Source organism: Hipposideros armiger, unplaced genomic scaffold (assembly GCF_001890085.2).
Source record: "Hipposideros armiger isolate ML-2016 unplaced genomic scaffold, ASM189008v1 scaffold_128, whole genome shotgun sequence".
In the NCBI taxonomy this organism is placed as follows: Eukaryota; Metazoa; Chordata; class Mammalia; order Chiroptera; family Hipposideridae; genus Hipposideros; species Hipposideros armiger.
The window spans coordinates 2,297,108-2,320,288 of record NW_017731478.1 but is presented as its reverse complement, the minus strand read 5'-3'; the positions used below and the strand labels follow the sequence as shown (position 1 = coordinate 2,320,288).

The 23,181-nt window shown below is 41.6% G+C and overlaps 1 protein-coding gene across 15 annotated transcripts in view; it reads right to left on the bottom strand.

Moving 5' to 3' along the window:
* Window positions 1–23,181, bottom strand: part of CLIP1 (CAP-Gly domain containing linker protein 1) — a 113,181-nt gene that overhangs the window by 72,303 nt on the left and 17,697 nt on the right. For all 15 annotated transcript variants that reach the window (XM_019648913.1, XM_019648912.1, XM_019648898.1 and 12 more), the window contains 2 exons: window positions 8,906–9,099; window positions 5,534–6,105 (listed from right to left, as the gene is read on the bottom strand). In XM_019648913.1, coding sequence (XP_019504458.1) covers window positions 5,534–6,105; window positions 8,906–8,990 — 657 coding nt within the window. In that variant the 5' untranslated portion in view covers window positions 8,991–9,099. The remainder of the gene's footprint in view (window positions 1–5,533; window positions 6,106–8,905; window positions 9,100–23,181) is intronic.

The following is a 23,181-nucleotide window of genomic DNA, read 5'->3' as shown; positions in this document are numbered from 1 at the left end:
GTAAATATCTTTTTGTTTTCCGATGGTCTTAGGCGACCCCTGTGAAAGGGTCGTTCGACCCCCAAAGGGGTCGCGACCCACAGGTTGAGAACCGCTGTTCTAGAGTAATACCTAAAGAAGTGAGCCAAAATGTAATTTAACCATATTGTGTGTGCATATGAAATAAATGTCTCCTGGAAGGGGTTATCTGGGGAGTAGGAAGAAGTCAAACAAATCTAATATCAATCCCTGAGAAGCTGCAAAGGAGAGTTCTACCTTTTTCTACCTCTATCCACCTGTATTCAAAACATTCTGTGCCCATACTCCTGAAAACACCAACGAAACAAAAAAGCAAACAAAACTCAGTATATTCTATAGTTGTGGTTTTCAAAGTGGGCAGTTTAAGCAAATATATTTCCAGGGTTCCACAAGTATTTCTTTTTTTAAAATATTTTTTAATTATTTAAATATTTGATAGAAAACAAAACAGAATCTACCCCTACTAGCCTTGGGGTTGATAAAGTACAGACTACCTAATCACCTGTGTCAGTCCCTTATATGACACTAGTAAGATCAAAAAGCGACCCACTTGACCACAATGATATTAGCAAAGTTTGCTTTTCTAATCTATATAAAATCATAAGCCACAAACGGTTTCAGGCTTAAGGCGTTTTTGTAATTATGCTTAAAGAATTCATGAAAGCAGTATTAGAAATTAGAAGATGTGATCCAGTAACAGGCATTTCAGCGTTAGACTGAAGCCTGGGCAGGTGTCAAACTTTTCCCTCCCTGAGTCCCAGAGCAGGACAGAGCAAGCTGCTTCCTCAGCCCAGAAACTGTCAGCCCCAGGGGCCTACACAAAGTTCTCAAGGCTGTAGAGATACCAGCTTGGATGCCTTTGGGGTTAAGGTCCTGGCTTAGGTTTGCGAAAAGAACCCTAACTTTACACTAATCAGCCAGTGTCCAGTCACCGGGCCCTGTAGAAAACTCTGTGAGCCACGTAAAAACAAACCCACTGGTGCAGGCACACAGGGCACACTCGGGGTTCCACGCAGAGGACAGCATCATCAGATCTACATTTCCAGTGCATCTCTGTGGAACTGTGTGAAGAACAGAACTGAGGAGAGACGAGGCTAGTGGCATAGACAGCAGCCTGGAAGCCCAGGTAGAGGTGATGATGCCTAATTCACGCAGCGCAGAACAACAGGACTGGGAGAGGAGGAGGGGTAGTGAAACCAAAGACCTGAAATCTGATGGGCGGATGGATGATGTTATACATTCCCAGGCCTCAAAAGTACAAGTGAGAAAAGCACACTGACTATGCCACCGTCTCACCCCTGAAACAAATGAGCAGGAAGAGGAGCCCTGACATCAACTAGGAGCTGCTAAGGTTTCACTCCACTGAGCCCGGCTGTGCACAGATGGGGGAGCAAGTTGCCACACCCCGCTTCCATCACTAGTGTGAGGTTCTCTGCATCTCCCTCCCAGCAATCCTACGAGGCTACGGGGAGTAAGACCGAAGGCTTCTGGAAACTGAAAATAAGAAAAATCAAAACTAAAATCAGAAAAAATAATTCAAATCTGCAGCAATCCTGGCTGCAAAAGAATCAGGCTAAGTAAAATCTATCGTGCTGGAAAAGGTCTCAAGTCAGCCAAAGTCTCCAGAAAGAGTTTTTAACGTAATGTGAACATCTGGCGTCTCCTCAACTCTGGGCCACACATGACAGCGCCTTCTCTTAGCAACTACTGTACCAGCAATCAAGGTGAGGAGAGAGAGGCCAGGGTAGAGAACAGCTGCCTTAGAGCATGACCCGCAGCCCAGCAAGAGCCCACCCCCACCCCAGGTAGATGATAAACAAATGTCCAATGTAAGTGTGACGTCATAACCAGACTCGTAGATATGGGGATTCTAAGTCACTGGTAAAAAGATTGAGAAAAAGAGAGGCAATCAAATTATTAGAAAGAACATACTGTACACTGTGAGAACATAATATGGCAAAGGCTTTTTGGATTATAATTTGGCAATAACTACTACAATTTTATATGTTTACATATTCTTTGACTCAGAAATTTCACTTCTAGGGGAAAATATGGGAGCCATCTAAATGTCTGTGATTAAAATAGGTGCAGGGCCGGCCGAGTGGCGTGATGGTTAAGAACTGGCTTGGGACGCCAGAGGGCCCCGGTTCGGGTCCCACATATGAGGGCTGGTGACGCTGCCCTCCACAGCTAAGATGCTGAACAACAACTCAACCTGGAGCTGGGCTGCCGTGGGTTGCCGGCGACGGCGTAGGCTGCAGCCCCTGTGGCAGTGGGTTGCCATGGGCTGCCGTGTGTAACCAGCAGCCAGCGTGAGCGGCCAGCAGCCGCAGTGAGCGGCCGTCCAGAGGCCGGCGACTGATGTGCCTCGCCTGGGAAGAGCGCAATGATGGTGCCAACTTGGGCCAGTGAAGCGATGTCCTCCACAACTAGACTGAAGAACAAAACGACAGCAACTTGTCTGTTCCCCTTCCCCCAATTCCCCAGCACTGTTCCCATCCCCCCAATTCCCCAATAAAAATCTTAAAAAAAAAAAAAATAGGTGCAGGACTTCCAAACAGTGTGGTACCAAACAGCAGCTTATTATTTTAAATAAATAGTTGCATTTTCTAGCACAGAAATGCCCCCAAATCTACCCAAAGAGTATTGTGAAATGGTATATAAACATGACCCCATTGTGTATGTTTTTAATTTACATGTTACAGAGGAATCTCACAAACATAATGTTGAACAAAAGAAAACACACACAAAAAAGTACATACTGAATGAGCTGCAAGTTATTTAAGGTTCAAACACATGCAAAATAAACCTTATAAATAAATATAATTTTTAATTGTCTGGAAGATTTTTTCCCCCCTTTCACAGCATCCAAAAGACCTATAGATTTACACAGTAAGATTCTAGTGTAAGAACTCTGGGAGCAGCTCATAGAAAGATAAAACTTGTCACTTACAAAAAAGAGTCTGAAATCTCCTTCTCATATATATGGTCATAAGCTAAGAATCCAGCAAAGAACACACAGTCCCAGACATGGAGACAACCATGTTGAAAGACAACAGCTGGGAGTCAGTCAAGTTTCGCTAGGACCTGACGTCACATCCTTGAAATAGCAAATATATCCAAAAATGCAGCGAGACCATCTCAAAACCAGAGTCATCAGTTACCCCAGGGATCCCCGGTCTGGAAGGAGGTATGTCTCAGAGTCAAGTGAACCGCAGCATTGCCCCAAAGAAGCTCATCTCCCAGGACAGACTACAGCAATCTTCAACTACTAAGATCCGTGGAACATATTCATGAGGACAAACAGAAACACAAAGAGGCCAGAGAGAGATGGGGAGGTCGCGGGTGGGTTACTATAAGCAGCTCTGACTGATCCTCCTCGAGTCTCCCAATTTTACCAAAGCCGGCACAACTCACTGTACTCGGTCACCCCACTGACTACGAGCATAAGGTGTGGGGAGAGGTGACAGGAGGCTTCTCCAGGCCCTGACTTCCTTCCTCAGGATACGAGTGTCTGATACAGTCACATTTCAAGACCACTCATCTTTGGGCCTTACAGAGGTCATCTGGCTAAATATCACAGCTAATGCTGACATCCCCTTGCCTGCTCTTCCTGCAGGGAGAGGAGAAACTGACGTTACACAGGGTGAGGTATATGAAGAAGGCAGGCTGAACGCCTGGCCTCTGGGTGCAAGTTCACCATGGCAGGAACCACAAGGGCGCTGAGTGAGACCGGGAAAACCCTACACCTGTCCGCACATAACAGTGATGGAATAATCTTAGTTCCGTTCGGATTTTGTTCATCAACTGAATTTTTCTTTAATTAGGAAAATTCCAAATCAAACATTTTAGATGTCTAAATAGAATTTCCTTAATGAATTAACTTTAAAGTAATAATGTTTTTATATTGCTAAATCAAAGATTTCTATTAAACAGAGCAGTGTGCTAAAGTAGACAAACATAGGCACTGGGAACAACAGGACATAGTGACACCTGAGTACATACATCACACAGCTATATGACCTGAAGACAAGTCACAGTTCTCTGGGCTTCAGGATTCTAGGCAAAAAGAGGCATGTGGGGATCTCAAAAGATCCTTTCCAGCTCTAAAATACTGTGATTCTAAGGTACGCCTGTAATTTCTCCTAGAAATACTAGCCAAAAGCAGTAAATAATTTTATCACCTCCAATAACACATTTGTAAGATTTCAGGCTCGCATAGATTCAAATAAAATACTGTATGCTAGTTTTGAACATGAAATCAAAATTTCCCTAGAAATATGCCATTCAAACCTCCACAAACCAACCTGCATCTGCAGGGTCTCCTTCCTTCCTATAAAAACGGAGCAAGACCCCTCTCAGTCAAAGGCCAGTCAATCCGTGTGTGTGCTCAGGGGGCCTCTTCCTCCCACCTCCCCAGGAAGCTCATTCCATCACTGAGCACCTCTCGCTCCTGTAACTTGAACTGTTCTTCTGGATCATTGTGGTCAGCATATTAACACGCTGGACTCTGCCATCTTTGAAAAAATGAAATAAGCAAAACCTTCCCTAGGCCCACCACTCTTCTGGCAGCAGCCTGGCGGCTCTACCCTCCTTCAACACCCAAGTTCTTCAAAGAAGGACCACCCGAATCCGTTCTCATCCACCTCCATTATTTATAAAGCAAGCCAGAAGGATCTTTCCAAACTACAAATCTAATCACATCACTCATCATTCTCATGTAATGAGAATGTAAGGTTGGAATCAAAACCCGGAAGGCGATGCCTGCAGGCCCCATGTTACCAGTGCCTGCAGGCCCCACCTAGTTAACGAGTCTCATCTCCTACCACGGTGCTCACCTCACTGCACCTGGGAGGGGACACGGCCTCTCCCCTCTCCCTGGTGCGCCTGCCAGCCCCTTCCCATCTCAGGGAGCTTGCCCTTTCCTGTCACAGGATGTCCCCTCTCACCACTACTCCCTCCTGCCTGGCCAACTCCTACTCTTCTTCAGGCCCACTTTAATCATGATGTCCTCATGGAAGCCTTTTGTTATGCGTTAGACCAACCTGGCCTTGTCATTTTGTCTGTTTTAGCAGCCAAGCTAAATGTTTGACTAGCATTTTAATTGATTGTTTCCTCTGTGGTTGGTAGGAAGGAAGAGCTTCTTCTACATCCTTGGGGGGGGAGGGGGAAAGCCCTTACAAAGACATCTAAGTCCGCTGCTGAGGCTGTTTTGTCAAGTTACCTTAATATTTACAAGTTATGAAACTCAATATTCTTTTGGCTAAACTGGTAGAGAGAACTAGAATTAATCATTACAAACCTATGCTCATCCTATGCTCAAACTACATGGCCAGTTTCTAATTCGTTGCATGTTTACACATAAACAAAACAACCAGAAAAGCTGATTCATTTCTTTATGAAAGGAGGAGTGGTCATCCCTCCAGAACGGACTCTGAGCCTGTATGTCTGTCACCCACTCGTCATAATTACATCTCAGTTCAACACAATGACCTTAGATGGTTTCTGGGCTCACCAATACTCGGTCTCCAAGTTTGAGCTCTCTTTCTCCTTTCTTGATGGAGCCAGCCTCTGAAAGGTTGGAGATGGATTCACTGGCAGTTTTTGTAAGGTTGCTGATCGGCGGCGTAGCTGAAGCTTCCTTGGCTGGTGGCTGGGACGATTTCTGAGGAACAGTTGAGGGGATGGCTGGGGAGGACGCCGCCATGCTGGCTGCAGAAGGGGACAGAGGCGAAGTCGCTCTGGAAGCGGGAGTCGTCTGCAGGCCGTTAGCTTCATCTTCAGCCTGCACCTTCCTCGCCAACTTTGAAGGTCGGGTGAATATGCCCTTTAAAGGTTCACATTGGAAATACCGAACTCCTGCCACTGACCCATCATTCTTTCCTATGGGTTCATCTAAAACAATTCCAGCCCACTGGCCTGGTGCAAACTGGGTTTCTCCCAGAAACTGGATAAATCCAGGCTTATTTCCGTTCACCCAAACTCGCTCCCCAACTCGAAAGTCATCCACAATCTCCTCTTGTGTCTCAGAGGTTGGAGCGCTTGATGCTTTTTCACTGGATATTGTTTTTTCTACTGGAGCTGCAACTGAAAACAGAAGAAAGGGGTCAGAAAGGATTCCATTTCATATTCAAGCAGACAACTCCTAACTTAAAAGAAAATAAACCAGAGAAAGCCAAGAGCAACAGTAGCCACAGCTCTTCTAGAGGTGTTTTTCCTTCTTCTTTTTTTTAGCAAAAAGGCAAAAAGTACTACTTGATCTATCACTACCGTTTTCAGTGCTGCGGGAAGTCAGTGGGCAAGGAAGATTTCATCCTTACTTGCAATTAAGATGGAAGAAGTCAAAACAAGAAAAAAAATCAGTCCTTTTCCCAGAGGTCATAACATAGGTTGATCTCACTCTCTACTCCACCCTCCTCCCCATACATCACGAGCAAATGCCCATTCAGATCCACTGAGATGGGCTCGGTCCCACATCTGAGGCGTCAATGAGAGCTGACAAGACTAGGACCATTTAACCAGAGTCGCAATCCGGCTGAAGGTGGGGTTCAGTGTTGCAGGCTCTATCATCATTATTCCACGACTACCTAATAAACCCTATTCCTTTGCTAGCAGAGATGGAAATCACAGCAAGGGGGAAAGGCAGCACCTGGCCAAACTCCCTGCTAAGGCAAGGTGACTGTGCAATCTAACCGAAGCTCAATTTTGCCAGAAATGTGATATTTATACTGGAAATGCATTCATGCATTCACTCAGCAAGCATTTTTTAAATATTTGGTATGAATTGGCAAAGAAAGCCCACATTCTAAATCACTTCATGATTTTACTAGGCATACTGTGATCTTAGGGTATTAGCCTCTCTGAGTTTCAATTTCTTCATCTGTAAAGGGAAAGTAATATCTGTCTTGAGGGAATTTTAAATGAGGATTAAACGAGATCATGTATTTATTCATGCTGCCCATGTTTTTTGAGATGCTGCCACTCTGCGACTAGTCCCAGGCATTGTTCTTTGCTAGGGGACAAAGCAAGACAGCACAGTCCATGCCCTCGTAGAGCTCAGAGTCTAGAAGCGAGGAGACAGGTAGTAAGTACAGAGACACAACAGGTAATTTCAGGTAGCCTAGGTGCTGTGGAGGAGACAGCGCCTTTGGGCAGAGCAGTCAGGGAAGGCCTCCTGGAATAGGTGACATCTGGCCTGAGGCCTGATGAATAGGAATCAGACATGCAAAGGTTGGGGAGCAATGTGGTCTGGCTGGCCGAGAGTGGGTGCTAAACATCTCTTTACCCCCCAGTTTTTATTTATGAAGGGTTTGTTTGTTTATTTGTTTTAGAAGAGAAGATGCACTCAGACAGAAAAGATAATAATCTGCCCAAGACAGGCGCCGGCCCAGTTGGTTCAGAGTCGGTTTTAGCTTCGTGCATCAATAACTCCTCTTTCCAGGTGCTGTAAGCATGAATTTCTAAAAACAACCTTCATAAAAGTGTCTCAAATTCCTTGGCAATCATTTACTTTTAAGCATATAAGTTTTAGTATTAATAAGCTGCTTTGCTCTTAAAAAAAAAATCTAGAGTGTACCAAGTACTGTTGTGGAAATCTAGTTGAATTGCTCATGACCCCTGGACTCAAGGACTTTATATGGTAAGGGGTGTGCCTAAAAAATGCTAGAAGTGAAAAAGACAATTCTAAAACACAACTGAGTACAACAGTAGAAGGCTTCGGGGAAAGGCTGGCATTTGAAGAGATCTTAAAAAGAGGAAGGATTTTGAAGGAAGGAGAATAGGGAACATCAATTTTGACTGCTTTCCTCAAAGTTCAACAGCCCTGAAACAAATCTATTTCTTCACAGTCCTTTGCTTTATCAATGAAGCTTTCCTCTCATCTAAGATGCTTTATGGTCTCTCTGATAAGAACCAGGTATTATCCTGATACATACAATGTAAATAACTTGGGATCTCCATTCAATCAACAAATATTTACTGAGCTCCTGTTATGTGCCAGGCAATGTTCTAAATATGTGGTGGAATACAGCCATGAAAAACAAACACACACACACACACACACACACACACACACACACACACACACACACACACACACAAACCCCCACGCTCATGGAAGACCAATGAGTATCTTTATGGAAGACTTTAAAAAATACTGTTGGACTGAATATATTACAGTGGGCACCTGTCTGGAACAACTGATAACGTAAGATGTTTACTAGTATATATAAATTACATTAAAAGACCATAAAAGCAAGCATTAGATGTCCTCTCTCCTGTCTCTTACTAAAAACTTAAGGTAGTCATTATGGGATGTAAACTGAAATGGTGGAGCTCGAGATGGAGAACAGATGAGGAATAGGCTGCTGACAATAATCAAGGGCATGGATTCATCTATAAAATGGGAAGGTTTCCTCAGGAGCCAGACTTGAGCCGTTGTACTGCCTGGTCCCTTGATGCCAATCGCCAACTTTAAGTCAATTAGTGTCATTACATCTTTTAAACCAGACTAGTCTTTGTTTTCTCTGCATATCCCTAAACCCCAAGAAGAAAGGTCCGGATGAGTTCAGAAGACACACGGGGAGAAAAAACTAAAGAAAAACCTTAACATTGTTAAGGGTCAAATACTGAAGTTACTTTACTTGACAACTATTTTAGCACCTAACACTGAATCAACTAAATTAAATACATAAACCTAAACAACAACAAAGTAAAGTCTTCACTGATTAAGACGTTTAGACATAACATTCTGTTCTCTTAATTAAAACTTTTCCAAATATGTTCAAGAATATGAAGTTTTATACAATTGTCTTTTTAAAATTTCCAAATTGAGGTCTTCGTGTAGGCTTGTAATGTATGTGCTGGAAAGGAGAACACGAAGAATTACCAGCAGCAGGTGGCCTCAAGGCTGTGCTTCCTGGCTTCAGGATCTTGGTGGGGACCTTCAGCCCGCTTGGCTTCAGCGTGCTCATTGTCCGTAGAGTGCAGAGTGGCTTTGCCTTTCCCTGTTGTCACTATCTTCTCCCAACCATTGGTACAACTGTGGGTGTTTCTATAGTGAAGTCAGTCTGGGGGCTAAATCTGCAAAGAGAAGAATATAAAAAGAGTTTAGAATCTACAGGAGAAAGAAGGAAGAAACAAGTCATTATTAAAGCGGCTTTCACAGCCTAAACTTTTCCTTAGATATGATAATAAACCATCTCCACCTGAATTTAGGATCCTAGGAAACTGTAGATATTAAAAACAGGAAATGCTGCTCAAACGGATTTAAAAGCAATTTACTATACTGAAAACAACTAGCTAACATTAGCAATATATTCACTTTTCTTTATAGTATCTAATAACACCAGCTCAGTGTCTACAAACACACAATCCACAGAAGAGGATTCAGGAAACTGTGCACCAAACTTAATGGGGGGAGAGGACCGGGAGCTTCCAGCTTTTACTTCATTTGCTTCTCCAATGCATAAATTTTATGACCATAAGCCTGTTTTAACTGTGTATCTTTTTAAATCTACAGAATTATGCAATACTCAATATAAAACCATGTACAGGTTAAAACAGAGAAGGGTTCAAACTCTGAGAAAAAGCCACATCTGGAAAATGCTGAAGGAAAATTATCTTTGATCTGTCTACAGAAACACAGTAAACTTCTGACTTATTCAAGACCATGTATGAAACTACAACTCTCGAACTCAGGCAAAATAGTATCTTGTCATATTCTCTTTAAGAGAGGAAGAAGACCTTGGATTTTGGAATATGGGATAACATTTCTAGACATAATACCTAAAAACAGAACAATTCAAAGAGAAAATGCTGCTGTTTATAAACTCTCAAATGATTGCATTTGCATTTTTCTGTGCTGGCACAGCTTGAACGGACCCTCGCTCTCTCATAAGCAGTGCCAACCATCGGCAAATGCTCTGACCAGGGTTCATAGAGGAGCTGGCTATGGGCCCTGTAGGTGGTTGAAAGGTGGCCTCCTCAAAAGATATATCCGCCTGGAACCTGTGAATGTGACCTTATTTGGAAAAACGGTCATTGCAGATGTAATTCAGTTAGGGAACCTGAGATGAGATCATCATGGATTACCTTGGTGGGCCCTAATTGCAATGACAAGTGTCCTTATTGGACGAGGAGACAGAGGAAAAAGCCATGTGAGATGGAGGCAGAGATTGCAGTGATGTCTATAAGCCAAGGACGACTGGCAGCCACTGGAAGCTAGGACAGAGGCAGGAGACAACACATTTCTGTTGTTTTTAAGCCACCCAGTTTGTGATAATTTGTTACAGCAGCCCTAGGAAACGAATACTAAAACCATGTAAGTTTTTCTGTTCAAAGATAATCACACTGAACGGAAATCAAAGCAGGACAGTTGCCTCATTAGGCTCACTCTCCAGAATCCCCATGGTTCTTAAGAGGGTCCCAAATGGTACATAGTGTTTTTTAAAAAGTCAAAGGTAAACTGTGTGTACCTGATATCAATCTATGCTACAAGGCTACAGTAATTGAAAAGGCATGGTACTGGCATAAAAACAGACACATTGATCAATAGAAGAGAAGAGAGCACCCAGAAATAATCCAATGCCTATATGGCCAATTAATCTATGACAAAGGAGTCAAGAATATACAATGGGGTACACAGTCTCTTCAATAAATGGTGCTGGGAAAACTGGACAGACACATGCAAAAAAATAAAACTAGACCACCTTTTCATACCCTATACAAGAATATACTCAAAATGGATTAAAGACTTAAATGAAAGACCTGAAACCATAAAACTCCTAGAAGAAAACACAGGCTCTAAACTCTCTGACATTGCTCTTAGTAATATTTTTTTGATATATCTCTTTGGGGAAGGGAAACAAAAGAAAAAATAAACAAATAGGACTACATCAAACTAAAAGGTTTTTGCACAGCAAAGGAAACCATCACCAAAACGAAGATAACTTACTGACATTGGAGAAGACATTCACCAATGATACAATGATAAGGGGGTTACTATCCAAAATTTATAAAGAATTCACACAACACCAAAAAAAACAAACAATCCAATTAAAAAATGGGCAAACGACCTGAATAAAAGAGGTCTCTTTTCAAAGAGGACATACAGATGGCCAACAGATATATGAAAAGATGTTCAAGTTACCAATCATCAGAGAAATGCAAATTAAAACCAAAATGAGATACCACCTCATACCTGTCAGAATGGCCATCATCAATAAATCAACAAACAAGCATTGGTGAGGAAATGTGGAGAAAAGGGAACCCTTGTGGAGAAAAGGGAACCCTTGTGCACTGTTGGTGGAATTGCAGATTGATGTAGCCACTATGGAAAACAGTATGGAGGTTCCTCAAAAAATTAAAAATACAACTACGTTAAGACCCAGCAATTCCATTTCTGGGTATTTAGCCAAAGAAATCCAAAGCACTAATTCAAAAAGATATTTGCACCCCTATGTTCACTGCAGCATTGTTTACAATAGCCAAGGTATGGAAGTAACCTAAATATCCATTAATAGACAACTGGATCAAGAAAATGTGGTACATATATATACCATGGAATATTAGCCATAAAGAAAGAATGAAATCTTACTATTTCCAACAACATGGATAGACCTAGGGGGTATTATGCTAAGTGAAATAAGTCAGACAGAGAGACACAAGTACCATATGACTTCACTTATATGTGGAATCTAAATACATAAATAAACAAACTCATAGATATGGGGAACAAACTGATGGTTACCAGATAGGAGAGAGGTTGGGGGCTAGATGAAAAAAGTGAAGGGATTAAGAAGTAGAAATTGGTAGTTACAAAATAATCATGGGGATGCAAAGTACAGCATAGGGAATATAGTCAATAATACTGTAATAACTTATGTGTGGTGCCAGGTGGGTACTAGACTTATTGGGGCATCACCTCATAAGTTATAGAAATGCCCAACTATTATGCTGTACACCTGAAACTAATATAATATTGAATGTCAACTGTAATTGAACAAAATTTTAAAAGAAATAAATGAAATAATCTGTCAAATACAAAAAGAAGGTCAATTCTGTGGCTTGGAGGAGGATTCTGACTAACAAAGAAAGAACTGCTGTTTATTTGAAGACAATGGTTGCCAATCCCAAGTATTAATACAAAACTCCCAGGCCCCTTACTATCATCACCGTCATCGCTGCCGTGACGCTGGTAGCAGGGGTGGGAGTCTGTGCTGGGTCAGACAGTTCTAATTCAGAGTCAGATCTGAAACCACTTGCTTCACTGTCAGGCACTCACCATGCACAGCCTGTAAGCTGCAAGCAGGATTACTTGCTCAGACAGATGTAAGGGAATTGGCTGAGTCCCCTCTAGACTCAGCTGAGAAAGGCTGTTTAATGTCAAAAAAATTTGAGGAGGGTGGGGACAGGCTAAGCTCAGAAATTACTGTGGGGCCTTGTTATAACTTGGCTACTCTTCACCTCAGTCCAACATCATAAAGTGACATGGGTCAGGCAGATAAGAACAGAACAGACAATGGAGGCACAATAGCCCAGGCAACACTATTATGGTAATAAGAAAAGATGAAGCACTCCCTTAAAGTATTTCATTCAGTCAAAACAGTGACTTCTTGGGCTCAGGTCAAGCACTCCTCCCTACAGAGAATTTTGAAAACCACCACAGTAAGCAATGAGGCAAGCCTCAGCCAGTTTCAAACCTTGCAGCTCGATATCCTAAGCTCACAAAAATCTGACCATCTAAAAGCTTTGGCCTAAGAAACAGGCTTCGGGCAGGCTGAGTGGCGCATTGGTTAAGAGTTGGCTTGGGACGCCAGCTCTGAGCAGCAGGGCCCCAGTTCGGATTTCACATGGGCCAGTGACGCTGCACCCTCCACGGCTAAGATGGTGAACAACAGCTTGGCCTGGAGCTGGGCTGCCATGAGTCGCCAGCAACGATGTAAGCTGCAATGAGCTGCCATAAGCTACCGTGAGTGGCCAGTGGCCAGTGTGAGCTGCCAAGAGCCGCCGTGAGCAACTGTCCAATGGCCGGCAACCGATCTGCCTCACCTGGGAAGAGCACAATGATCACAATACCAACATGGGCCAGTGAAGCCACGTCCTCCACAACTAGACTGAAGAACAAAAGGACAGCAACTTGTCTGTTCCCCTTCCCCCAATTCCCCAACGCTGTTCCCCTCCCCCAGTTCCCAATAAAAAAAATTTTTTAAAAAAGAACTGGGCTCAATTAGCAGAGATGCCCAGCAGTACAGGGATGAATGGTTAACTATAAAATTATCTGTCTTGAAAAAATAAAAATAAAAAATAAAATAAAATAATCTGTCTTACATTGTAATTAAGAGGCTGCATACTAAAAATAAAGTATATGAAGAAAACCTAAACACAGTGAACCTGAAATCTAATAAACAAAAAATTATGCTATGTTTTGTAATAATTGGTTACAAAAATAACATTGAAATACAGCATAATGTTCAATTTCTTGAGTTGGGTGAGGTGTAGATGGGAATTCATTTTATTGTTCATTATGTACATACGAGTCTCCTGGGTACCTTGTAAAATTGCAGATACATACATACACACACACATTCCATGTGTATAGTTGAACATTTTTAAACATGAAAACACCAAAATGAAGGTGATCCTGTCTTGCCAAATTAAACAGGACTATGGCCCAAGAAGTTAGAAAAAGGGAGTTAAAAAGAAAACATCTATTTCAGTGACACTGGAAAAGGGCTCCCTAGAAAATAAAGTGGGTGTATAAAGCAGGTACACCGTGTTAGGGAATCGGGTGAGTAAAGACTGCAGAGCTGGATGGAAACCGGCATTAAGGACATTCAAGACAAGGCTCCAAAACTCTAGCTCAGACTACGGTTTGGGTTTCCAATAGTGACCAAAGGGGTCGGCGTCTTCTGGCATTTCTCTCATTGTAAATACAGTTATATTTTATAAACTACAATCTCTAAACTTGTTAGTATAATTCAAGAGGATCTCTGAGCAAATGGATAAAAAAATGAGTTTCTGGGCTTACAAAGCTGAGGATAAGATCTCTAAGGTAGGAGTGACACAGAGATGCCATCCTGCCAACCTGACTCTCATTAGCACAATACAGTGGTTCTCAGAGTGCAGTCCATGCACTCCTGGGCACCTCCAAGACCCTCTTGGAGGTCAAATTATTCTCACGTTAATCCTAAAATGTATTTGCCCTTTTCTGCTATTTGAAGTTTGCACTGATGGCACAAAAGCAACAGTGGGTAAAAACTAAAGGCATTGCATCAAGGCAATGGGACAAACAGTACTACCCTTTTCTGTGTTTGCTACCAGGGCCTGTGGGAGTTGGGGCAGCCACTTTCACATTAGGAATGTGATAAAGCACTTGAAGAAGAAGAAGAGTGAATAATTTTACTAAACTTCAGCCCTTGAATACATGCTTTTTTAATACACTGTGTAACAAAATGGGAAGTACATGTGAAGCATCGCTGTACAGGAGTGTCTCAAAGAACAGCACATGTGCAACGAGGCACAAGCTCGACTAGCCGCTGTTGATGGAACACCATTTTTTACTTGAAAGAGGTGGGTATTTGGCAGACATTTTCTTGAAAATGAAATATGTGACCCTGTGACTTCATGGAAAACAACTATTTGTTGACAATGATAAAATTTAAGCTTTCAAGAGAAACTTAGAATTTTAGAAAACATATTCTCCACTGTGAGCTTGACAGCTTCCCAATACTAAAGCCTGTTGTGATGAAATCGATGGTATTAACAAAAATAATTTTTTGATATTGTATAATGACAATGTGCCAATATTTGAAGATCTCATAACTCGGTGATTCAATATTTTCCAACCAACAATGTATAATGTTACAAAATCATGCATGGGTAAAATATTCATTCAAAGCACAAATTAGATTTTTATGTAATAATAAAAGTTCATTCACATCATTTCAGGTTCCACCTTTAGGAAACTACAACCTATCAAGTTTTTGTAGTAGTATTAAAGAAGAAAATCCATAATCATCTGAAAACGCTCTTAAAACACGCTTTTCTTTCCTATACATCAGTGTATAAGGCCAATTTTCTTCATGTACATCAACCAACACAACGTATCACTACAGATTAAATGCAGAGCCAGTTGTCTTCTATTAAGTTTGTCTTCTATTAAGTCAGACACTACAGAGATTTGCAAAAATGTAAAACAATGCCATCTCCTCATTAAATTTTGGAAAATAGTAATTCTTCATTAAAAATTTATGTAATACATAATGGGTTTATTACTGTTGCTAACAAATTAATATTTTTAAATATTTTGTTTTAATTTCTAACATGATAAATATCAACAGATAAAACCTATATAAACAAAAGTTCTTTGGAGATCTCAATAATTTTTAAGGTTGTAAAGGGGTCCTGAGGGAAAAAGTTTGAGAACTGCTGCTCTATTCATGTTTGCTTTATGTTTTGAGTCACAAAGGTTTAAAGCCCCCATGCTTGGGGTTGAGTGATACAAGAAGCCTGAACTTACAATCTATGGGAAGACCAGGTGCATGCTGGTAAAGCAACAAGAACACAATTACACATTAGCATTGGGCATTTACAGATGTAAAACAGGCATTTCTCTAAGGCGGCGATGAACTGGTGCTCTCTCTCCATCAGTGGCTCTCAAAATGCACAGCAAACTCAGCATCATCACCGGCAACTTATTATTGTAGAAACGCACATTACCAGGGCCCCTCCCCAAACCTAGGAAACAAGGTCTGGCCCAACTTGTATTTTCAGCCCTTCTAGTGGTTCTGATGATAAAGTTTTAAGAACCACTGCTCAACATTTCATCAAAAAAAATTACTTAAAGTCCATTTTCTCAATTAGATGCACACAAATCACCCACACGACCCACTTCCCAAACACCACTGCAGAAGCCTTGGTGCTTTCACGCCTCTATGCCTTTATTTGAGGTGTTCACTTAGCCTTTTCAAGGCCAACTTTGTCTGCCGCAACCCGTCTCAAGGGCAAGTCAGGCACTCGTGCAGCCCACAAAACCTCTCCAATCCTCACCAATGAAAATGTGTGTCCACCCTCCAGTTTCCTGAGTACTGAGTCGCTATCTCTTTCTTAGCACCTAGCACACTGAGCTGTGTGTGTCGCCTATAGCCTGCGCCAGGCTATAAACGCCCTGAGGGGAGAAACTGGATTTTAGTGACTGTCATCCCCGACAGTACTTTCCAAACAATGCTCATTACATAAAATGAGTATGAAAAAATAGTCTCAATTTTTAAATGACGCTACTAACTAGTTGGGGCATATCCAGTATTTTAAAGTTATACTTGGTGCTTGCCATAGGCGACAGAAAAACATACAACACTGGCCTAAGCTTGAGAAACTTATAATGTAGTTGGAGAGGGAAGACTCACATATGTGAAAAATAACTAAGAATACAATGCAACTAATGAGAAATACGAAACCATGCGGCAATCCTGAAGTGTTTTAGAAGATGGGTAGGAAGAGTGGACTAGGGCAGAAAGAAAAGGCTTCACTGGCACGGCGGTGTTTGAGCAGGGCTCAAAGGAAAGTTCTAGCCCTGCACAGGTGTTGGCAGTCACGATTGCTAAAAAGGCAGTGAGAGAAAAAAACCCAGAGAAGGAGACAAAGGAAAAAGGAAGAAATGTATAAAGCATGTGAATAAGACAGTGAGAAGCTCAGTTTGGCTAACATCAGAAGATTCTTGTAAGAAATCAAGTTAGATAAGTAAATTGAAAACAGACTCTAAAGAGCCTTAGAGATCAATCTGGGAAATTTGCTGTGATCGGTTTTTATTTGCCTTACAACTCAAATGAAAAGCCTCCTTTACTTCAGGGTTCAAAATGAAAGATGTCTAGAGTTTCCCCTCAAGCCCTGTGCTTCTTTCATTTGTTCACTTCAGTTATCTTAACCTAGCCACCATTATCAAGCAAAGATTTAAACCAAGGGTTGGCAGCCCTTTTCCCAGTGGCATCTGAGTCTTCATTCACTCCAACCATGGGTACAGGTAACAGATGGGGGCTGCCAGGGCAGGTCTTAAATTTCAGGAAAGAAGAGCCATGAACATCTAAAGTTGATGACTAAACTGCGAACACAAAGGCAGGTTCTCATCTAAGACCTTCAGATAACACCTGAGCAAGGATCAACCAGGAGAGGCTATAAAGATTAGATACCACTGAACACAATGTAGAACTCCAGACTTTTCAACTCCTCTGAGCACAGGGAGAGGGGTGGGGGACTGGATATTCCACAACCTACTTTGCCTTGATCCCTTTTGGTTATCGTACCATAAACTGCTCACTCCAGTCTGTAGGTCAGGCTGAAAGCTAAATATTCTAAATGTGCACTCTCCAATATGGTAACCAGCAGCCACACCCGCTGTTTAAACTTAACTTGAAGTTCTTTTAAAATGAAATAAAATTTAAAATTCAGTTCTTCAGTCACACCAGGCACATTTGAAGTGCTCAGTAGCTAACAGTGCAACATACAGAACAATCTGCACCATCGTAGAAAGTTCTATTGTACAGCACTGTTCTAGAACCTCCTCCGTCCAGGGGTGATCTACTTGCCAAATGCAGTGTCCTTCCGGGTGATCAGCTAAGGAAATTATAAGTTTGTTTGAATAATACTGCTTTGGTCAAAACAGTCTTTTTTTTTTTTTTTTTTTAGCTGAGTCATCCTGCCACCTGTTGGCAGCTGTTGGCAGCTCAGCCTGGGCAGGGAATCGAACCGGTGACCCTGTTGCTCAGAGCTCACACTTTTGAGCGAGCTCTTAACCAACTGAGCCACTCAGTTGGCTCTGGTCAAAACAGTCTTAACTCCCCTTTTATTGCAGAAATAATTTCAGAGACGGTTTATAAGTTGTGCTTTTTTGGTGACTCAAGACGGCAGTGACGATGTCAATCTCTCAATGCTCTTCATTGGACTTGGCTCTTAAATGCTATTGAGCTGTTTCCAAAATTTGAATAAAAAAACCCTCAAAAATATAATGATGCACAACTGCTGAACACACCAAAAATGTATCCAAGGCACACAGGGTAATTCCAAGAGTTCCAAAAGTTATTAATGGTGCATGATGGTAATAAATGAACCCACCTCCCTAGATGAAAGGACTTACGGTCTAGTGTACTTTTTCATTTGTTTTAAGAGTCAGTCACATTACTTTATAATCTCACTTTCCAAACTACAAGATTGTAACATATACTACACACTCTCCCCCAGAATCCTTTATTTATTTACACCCTTGATTGATGCCATAGTTGAAGCCAAGAACCACTTGTAAAATGTTTATCTCTAGAACTTAACTCACTTCTGAACAGTCAAAAATAGCTACTATTTTGCTTGTACATTCTCAGATGGGAGAGGGAGGGAGAGCAATCGACTTCCAAGCACCAACTATGTACCCAGGAGAAGGGATCCAGGACGTAGACGACTCAGCTGACAATCCCTTCTGACTCTTCCTTCTCATGAAAAGGTTTACGTTTCCACCTGAAAACAGGAAGCTTTGTTGCTAAACATCAACACCAGAGGAAGTTTTTTGGGGGGGTGTTTTCTGTGTAACTTTCCAGTTTATTTTAAGAGAAAAATAAGCCAGGCTTGAAATAAGCAAAAATTTTGAACTAGATGAATATCCTAGTTTGTGATTTAACTCTGAGATCTGATCTAAATAACAAATTTAAAAGGGCAAGATATTTATTTCAGAGAAGCAAATAACCTTAGAAGACCTATCCTCTTTGGTATTTCCAAAAAAAGAAGTGTCCTTTATATGTCTTGAGAATGTCAGCTTTACTCAAAGTTAGGATTCCAGAAAATAGGACTATTCGCCTTCCACTCAATAAAAAAATGTGTTCTACTCTCTAGGAAGTCAAGGTTTGGTGCTTATTTGTCTAGCACGTCAAATGTTAGGAAACACCAGCATCTGGTATTTAGAACAATGCTAGTACATAGTAAGCATCACAAATATTAGCTATTATTTCTAAGAATCCAAGCACCCCACTTTCCTCTCAGATATAACCTCTCTCACTATACGTTATTTGAACAGGAAATCACATAAAAATCAGTCTTCCATCCTAAACAAATTTTCAGAGGTTGGGGGTATAGTTCAAGACTATAGCCTTCTCTCATCCCAATAAATTTAATAAAATTTAAAATAAGAATAAAACCTGAACTTCTAAAAAAAAAAAAAAAAAGACTATAGCTTCTCAAAATACAGAACATGTTTACTGCACTTACTCCTTTTAATAAGTCACTCACATTGCTTTATAATCTCACTTTCCAAACTATATGATTGCAATATATACTATACACTATCCCCCCCAGAATCCTTTATTTACACCATTGACTGATGCCATAGTTCTAATATTTTTTTCAACCCAAGAAACCCCTATAAAATGTTTTTATCTCTAGAACTTAACAATTCACTTCTGAACGGGTGATAAACAGGTGATACATATTAATATATCATCTATAATATATCTCATAAATGTAAGAATATTAAAAACATCTAGATAAAGAAAAAATGTACTTGTACTAAAAAACAATGAGTTAGGTAGCAGGACCTTGAAGAAAAACACAAAAAAACACCTAACAATGAATCCCCAAGTTTGGAGGTGAAGTTAGGGCCTTCTAACACTTTATGCACGGCACAAAGAGCAGTTCCAGTTGCAGCTACTCCGGGAAATTATCAGAATGTCAGTTCCAGATGCCTCTGGGATTGCCTCCTTCTGCTAACACCCACTGCCATTCAGACCCCATCTCAATAACCCTTCCAGGAAAGAGATCTTGCAAGGACAATAAGAATCCAAAAGTTCAAGATTCAGTTCTATTCTCCCTGTATAAGAATACATGCTGAGGGCCACCCGAGTGGCTTGTTGGTTAAGAGTTGGCTTGGGAGTGTGAGCTTTGAGCAGCAAGACCGCCGGTTCAGATCCCACATGAGGGCCAGTGACACTGCCCTCTACAGCTAAGATGGTGAACAACAGCTCGACCCGGAGCTGGGCTGCCGTGAGTCACCGGCAACGGTATAGGCTGCAGTGGGGGCTGCAGTGAGCTGCTGTAAGCTACCGTGAGTGGCCGCCAGCCAGCATGAGTGGCCAGCAGCTGGCGTGAGCTGACATGAGCGGCCGTCCACTGGCCGGCAACCGATCTGCCCCACCTAACATTGTTAGGTGTTTTTTTGTGAGCGCAACGATCACAATACCAACATAGGCCAGTGAAGTGACATCCTCCACAACTAGACTGAAGAACAAAAGGACAGCAACTTGTCTGTTCCCTTCACCCAATTCCCCAATAAAATCTTTAAAAAAAAAAAATACATGCTGAAAGCACAGAATTGTTTTTAATAATAAAAAGTGATCTAAAGTAGTTAAATATCATCCTGTACCTAAACTTAAGTTGGCAAATTCACTTCTCAACCTATGTGTACAGGATGGTTCATTTCTAAAAAGCTGTTTTATAGACATCCCAGTTTAAAGAGGCACATCTGAAAGGGAACACATCTAGTAAATCCATAAAGGTCTCATCATCTCAAAAGAAAGTATATGTTTTAAGAGTCTAGTCTTACATGTTTAAGAAAATAGGGACAGACTGTTACAGAGGGAAAAATGGGGAACACACAGAAAAATGCTTTAAAATGAACAGTCTACTCCCAAAAACGGGATGTTTAGTCTCTGATACTGACATGCTTCATGGGGGAAAGAGGTAACAAAACAAAAACTGTTTGGAGCGGGGGGGGGGGGGGGGCACAAATGTCTCAAACTCACAGAATCAAACTTAGAAGAAGGGTCCAATATCTACTTAAATAAAAAACAGGAATAGATAATTTATCAAGTGCTTGCATCCAGCATACAGGAACACAGGTTTCTGAAGTTTGTTTTTTAATAGGAAGTCAATTCTTAAGAAAATTGTGGGGCCGGCCGAGTGGCGCGATGGTTGGGAACTGGCTTGGGACGCCAGAGGACCCCGGTTCGGATCCCACATATGAGGGCCAGTGACACTGCCCTCGAACAACAGCTTAACCTGGAGCTGGGCTGCCGTGAGTCGCCGGCGACAGCATAGGCTGCAGCCCCTGTGGCAGTGGGTTGCCATGGGCTACCGTGTGTAGCCAGCAGCCAGCGTGAGCGGCCAGCAGCCGCAGTGAGCGGCCGTCCAGAAGCCGGTGACTGATCTGCCTCGACCGGGAAGAGCGCAATGATGGTGCCAACTTGGGCCAGTGAAGCCACGTCCTCCACAACTAGACTGAAGAACAACAAAACGACAGCAACTTGTCTGTTCTCCTTCCCCCAATTCCCCAGCGCTGCTCCCATCCCCCCAATTCCCCAATAAACATCTAAAAAAAAAATTGTGTATTAACCTTCAGAGACTAGATTTCTAGATATTTGTGTGAACCAACACTTTTTCTTCCAACTCCAACTAAAACAGGTACAAGGAGCAAAGCACTATATTTAAAATTAAGTGACAACTCAATTGTGACGCATCTGAATTTAGGCCTCTGGGTCACAAATAATTAATAACACTGATAACCAAATCTAATCATTTCAAATTGTTACTTGCTTGGTGCTGTATATATATTTTCACAGAACAAAAATGTTACGTTTATTTGCAGGGAACAGTTAAACTGATAGCAAATTTGATAGCAAATAAAGCCAGTGGATATTGGCAATAGCCATGCTACTGCCACAGCAAATGGTTAACCACATTCCCATTCATGCAGTAAAATACTTCTGCTCTACTACGGAGTTTTATTTTTAAATGTCCTGCCAGAGGATATTTTAAATCAGTGATTTTCTTGTCACTACACAATCTTTTTCAGTAAAATACAGAGGATCTAAGATCAGTGTCTTTACTTTTTATCTACAGAAGTTGCAGAAAAGTCAACACAAATCGAGGAATAATGGGACAAACCGCTACCTCATGGTGTCTGTAGAATCAGGCCAGGCCTCAGCTCATATCTTGCCGGAAGCGGGGCAAACATTTTGATCAACCCTGGCTGTGAGGTCATGAGGATGACCTCACAAACAGGAATTCTGATACTGGTCTGCCTCTAGGATGCAGCCTCAGCACTTTAAAGAAAAACCAGAAGGTTCCGTGTCCCTGAATCTGGAGCTGAGGGCTCAAGCAATGCACCTTCAACCCAAAAATGATCTTCCCGTCTAAGGTCAGCAGCCTCTCTCTCCACTGCGGACCGACACAAGCAACGCGGGCAAGCAGAGAAAAGCACATCTACCTAAGAATTCAGCTCACCACCAGGAATGTATTTTTATATATTTCAAATTTACAAGTTTTTATTCAGGTTCAGTTTCAAACACCTTTTCTTAGTATTTTCTCCTGGAAAATTAAGCTATATTTAAGAATTCTGAAAACCGAGTAGAAAGTAAATCATAAACTTAAAACGTTACCTCTGCCTTGCCACTCTAATATATGGCTAACTTCACCAGCCTTGATATTTACTGTACTAAGAGGAGTGAGGATTACCATGTATAGGAAGTTCATTTCAAAAATGCGAGAAGTGCAAAACCTCAAAACCTCTGCAATAGCATATCTTTGTGGAGAAAAGGCAAAATTACCAGATTGTTCTTATTAGTGTTGTTGTTTTCCCCCCACCCCCACCCCATGAGTTTTGGAGTTTGCAAGCCAGCACAAAATAAGAATTAGTGAAATTTTATTGATTTTTCTAAGTGGTTAAAAATTCTTAAATTGGAAGCAAATGTAACACAGAATTAATGATCATTATCTCCATGTGCTGGGATTATTGGTAGTTTTTATATCTTCTTTGTTTTCTTGGGTTTCTCAAATTTTATTTAATGAACAGGTATAATTTTATAAGCAGGAAAAAAAATCTAAATGATTTTTGGGCCACAATAAAATGGCTTCAACCAGGGAGTTAGGAAGCAGACGCTACTGGACTGCTTTCTACACAGGATTATAAATGCAGCACGTCAAGGCCAGTAGGAGAAGTGGGTATGCATGTGCGGTGGGTAGGTGTTCACCAAGCCTATTTTCTTCCCAAGGTAACAGCAATATTTCCCAGCTGACTTTGCGGCTCATTGTGACCACATGACTGAGTTCTAGCCAAAGGAATGAGAGGAGCATGTGGGATGAGTGCCACTTTAGGCCTAGCCCACAAATATCTCCCATGCTCCAGGCCCTTCC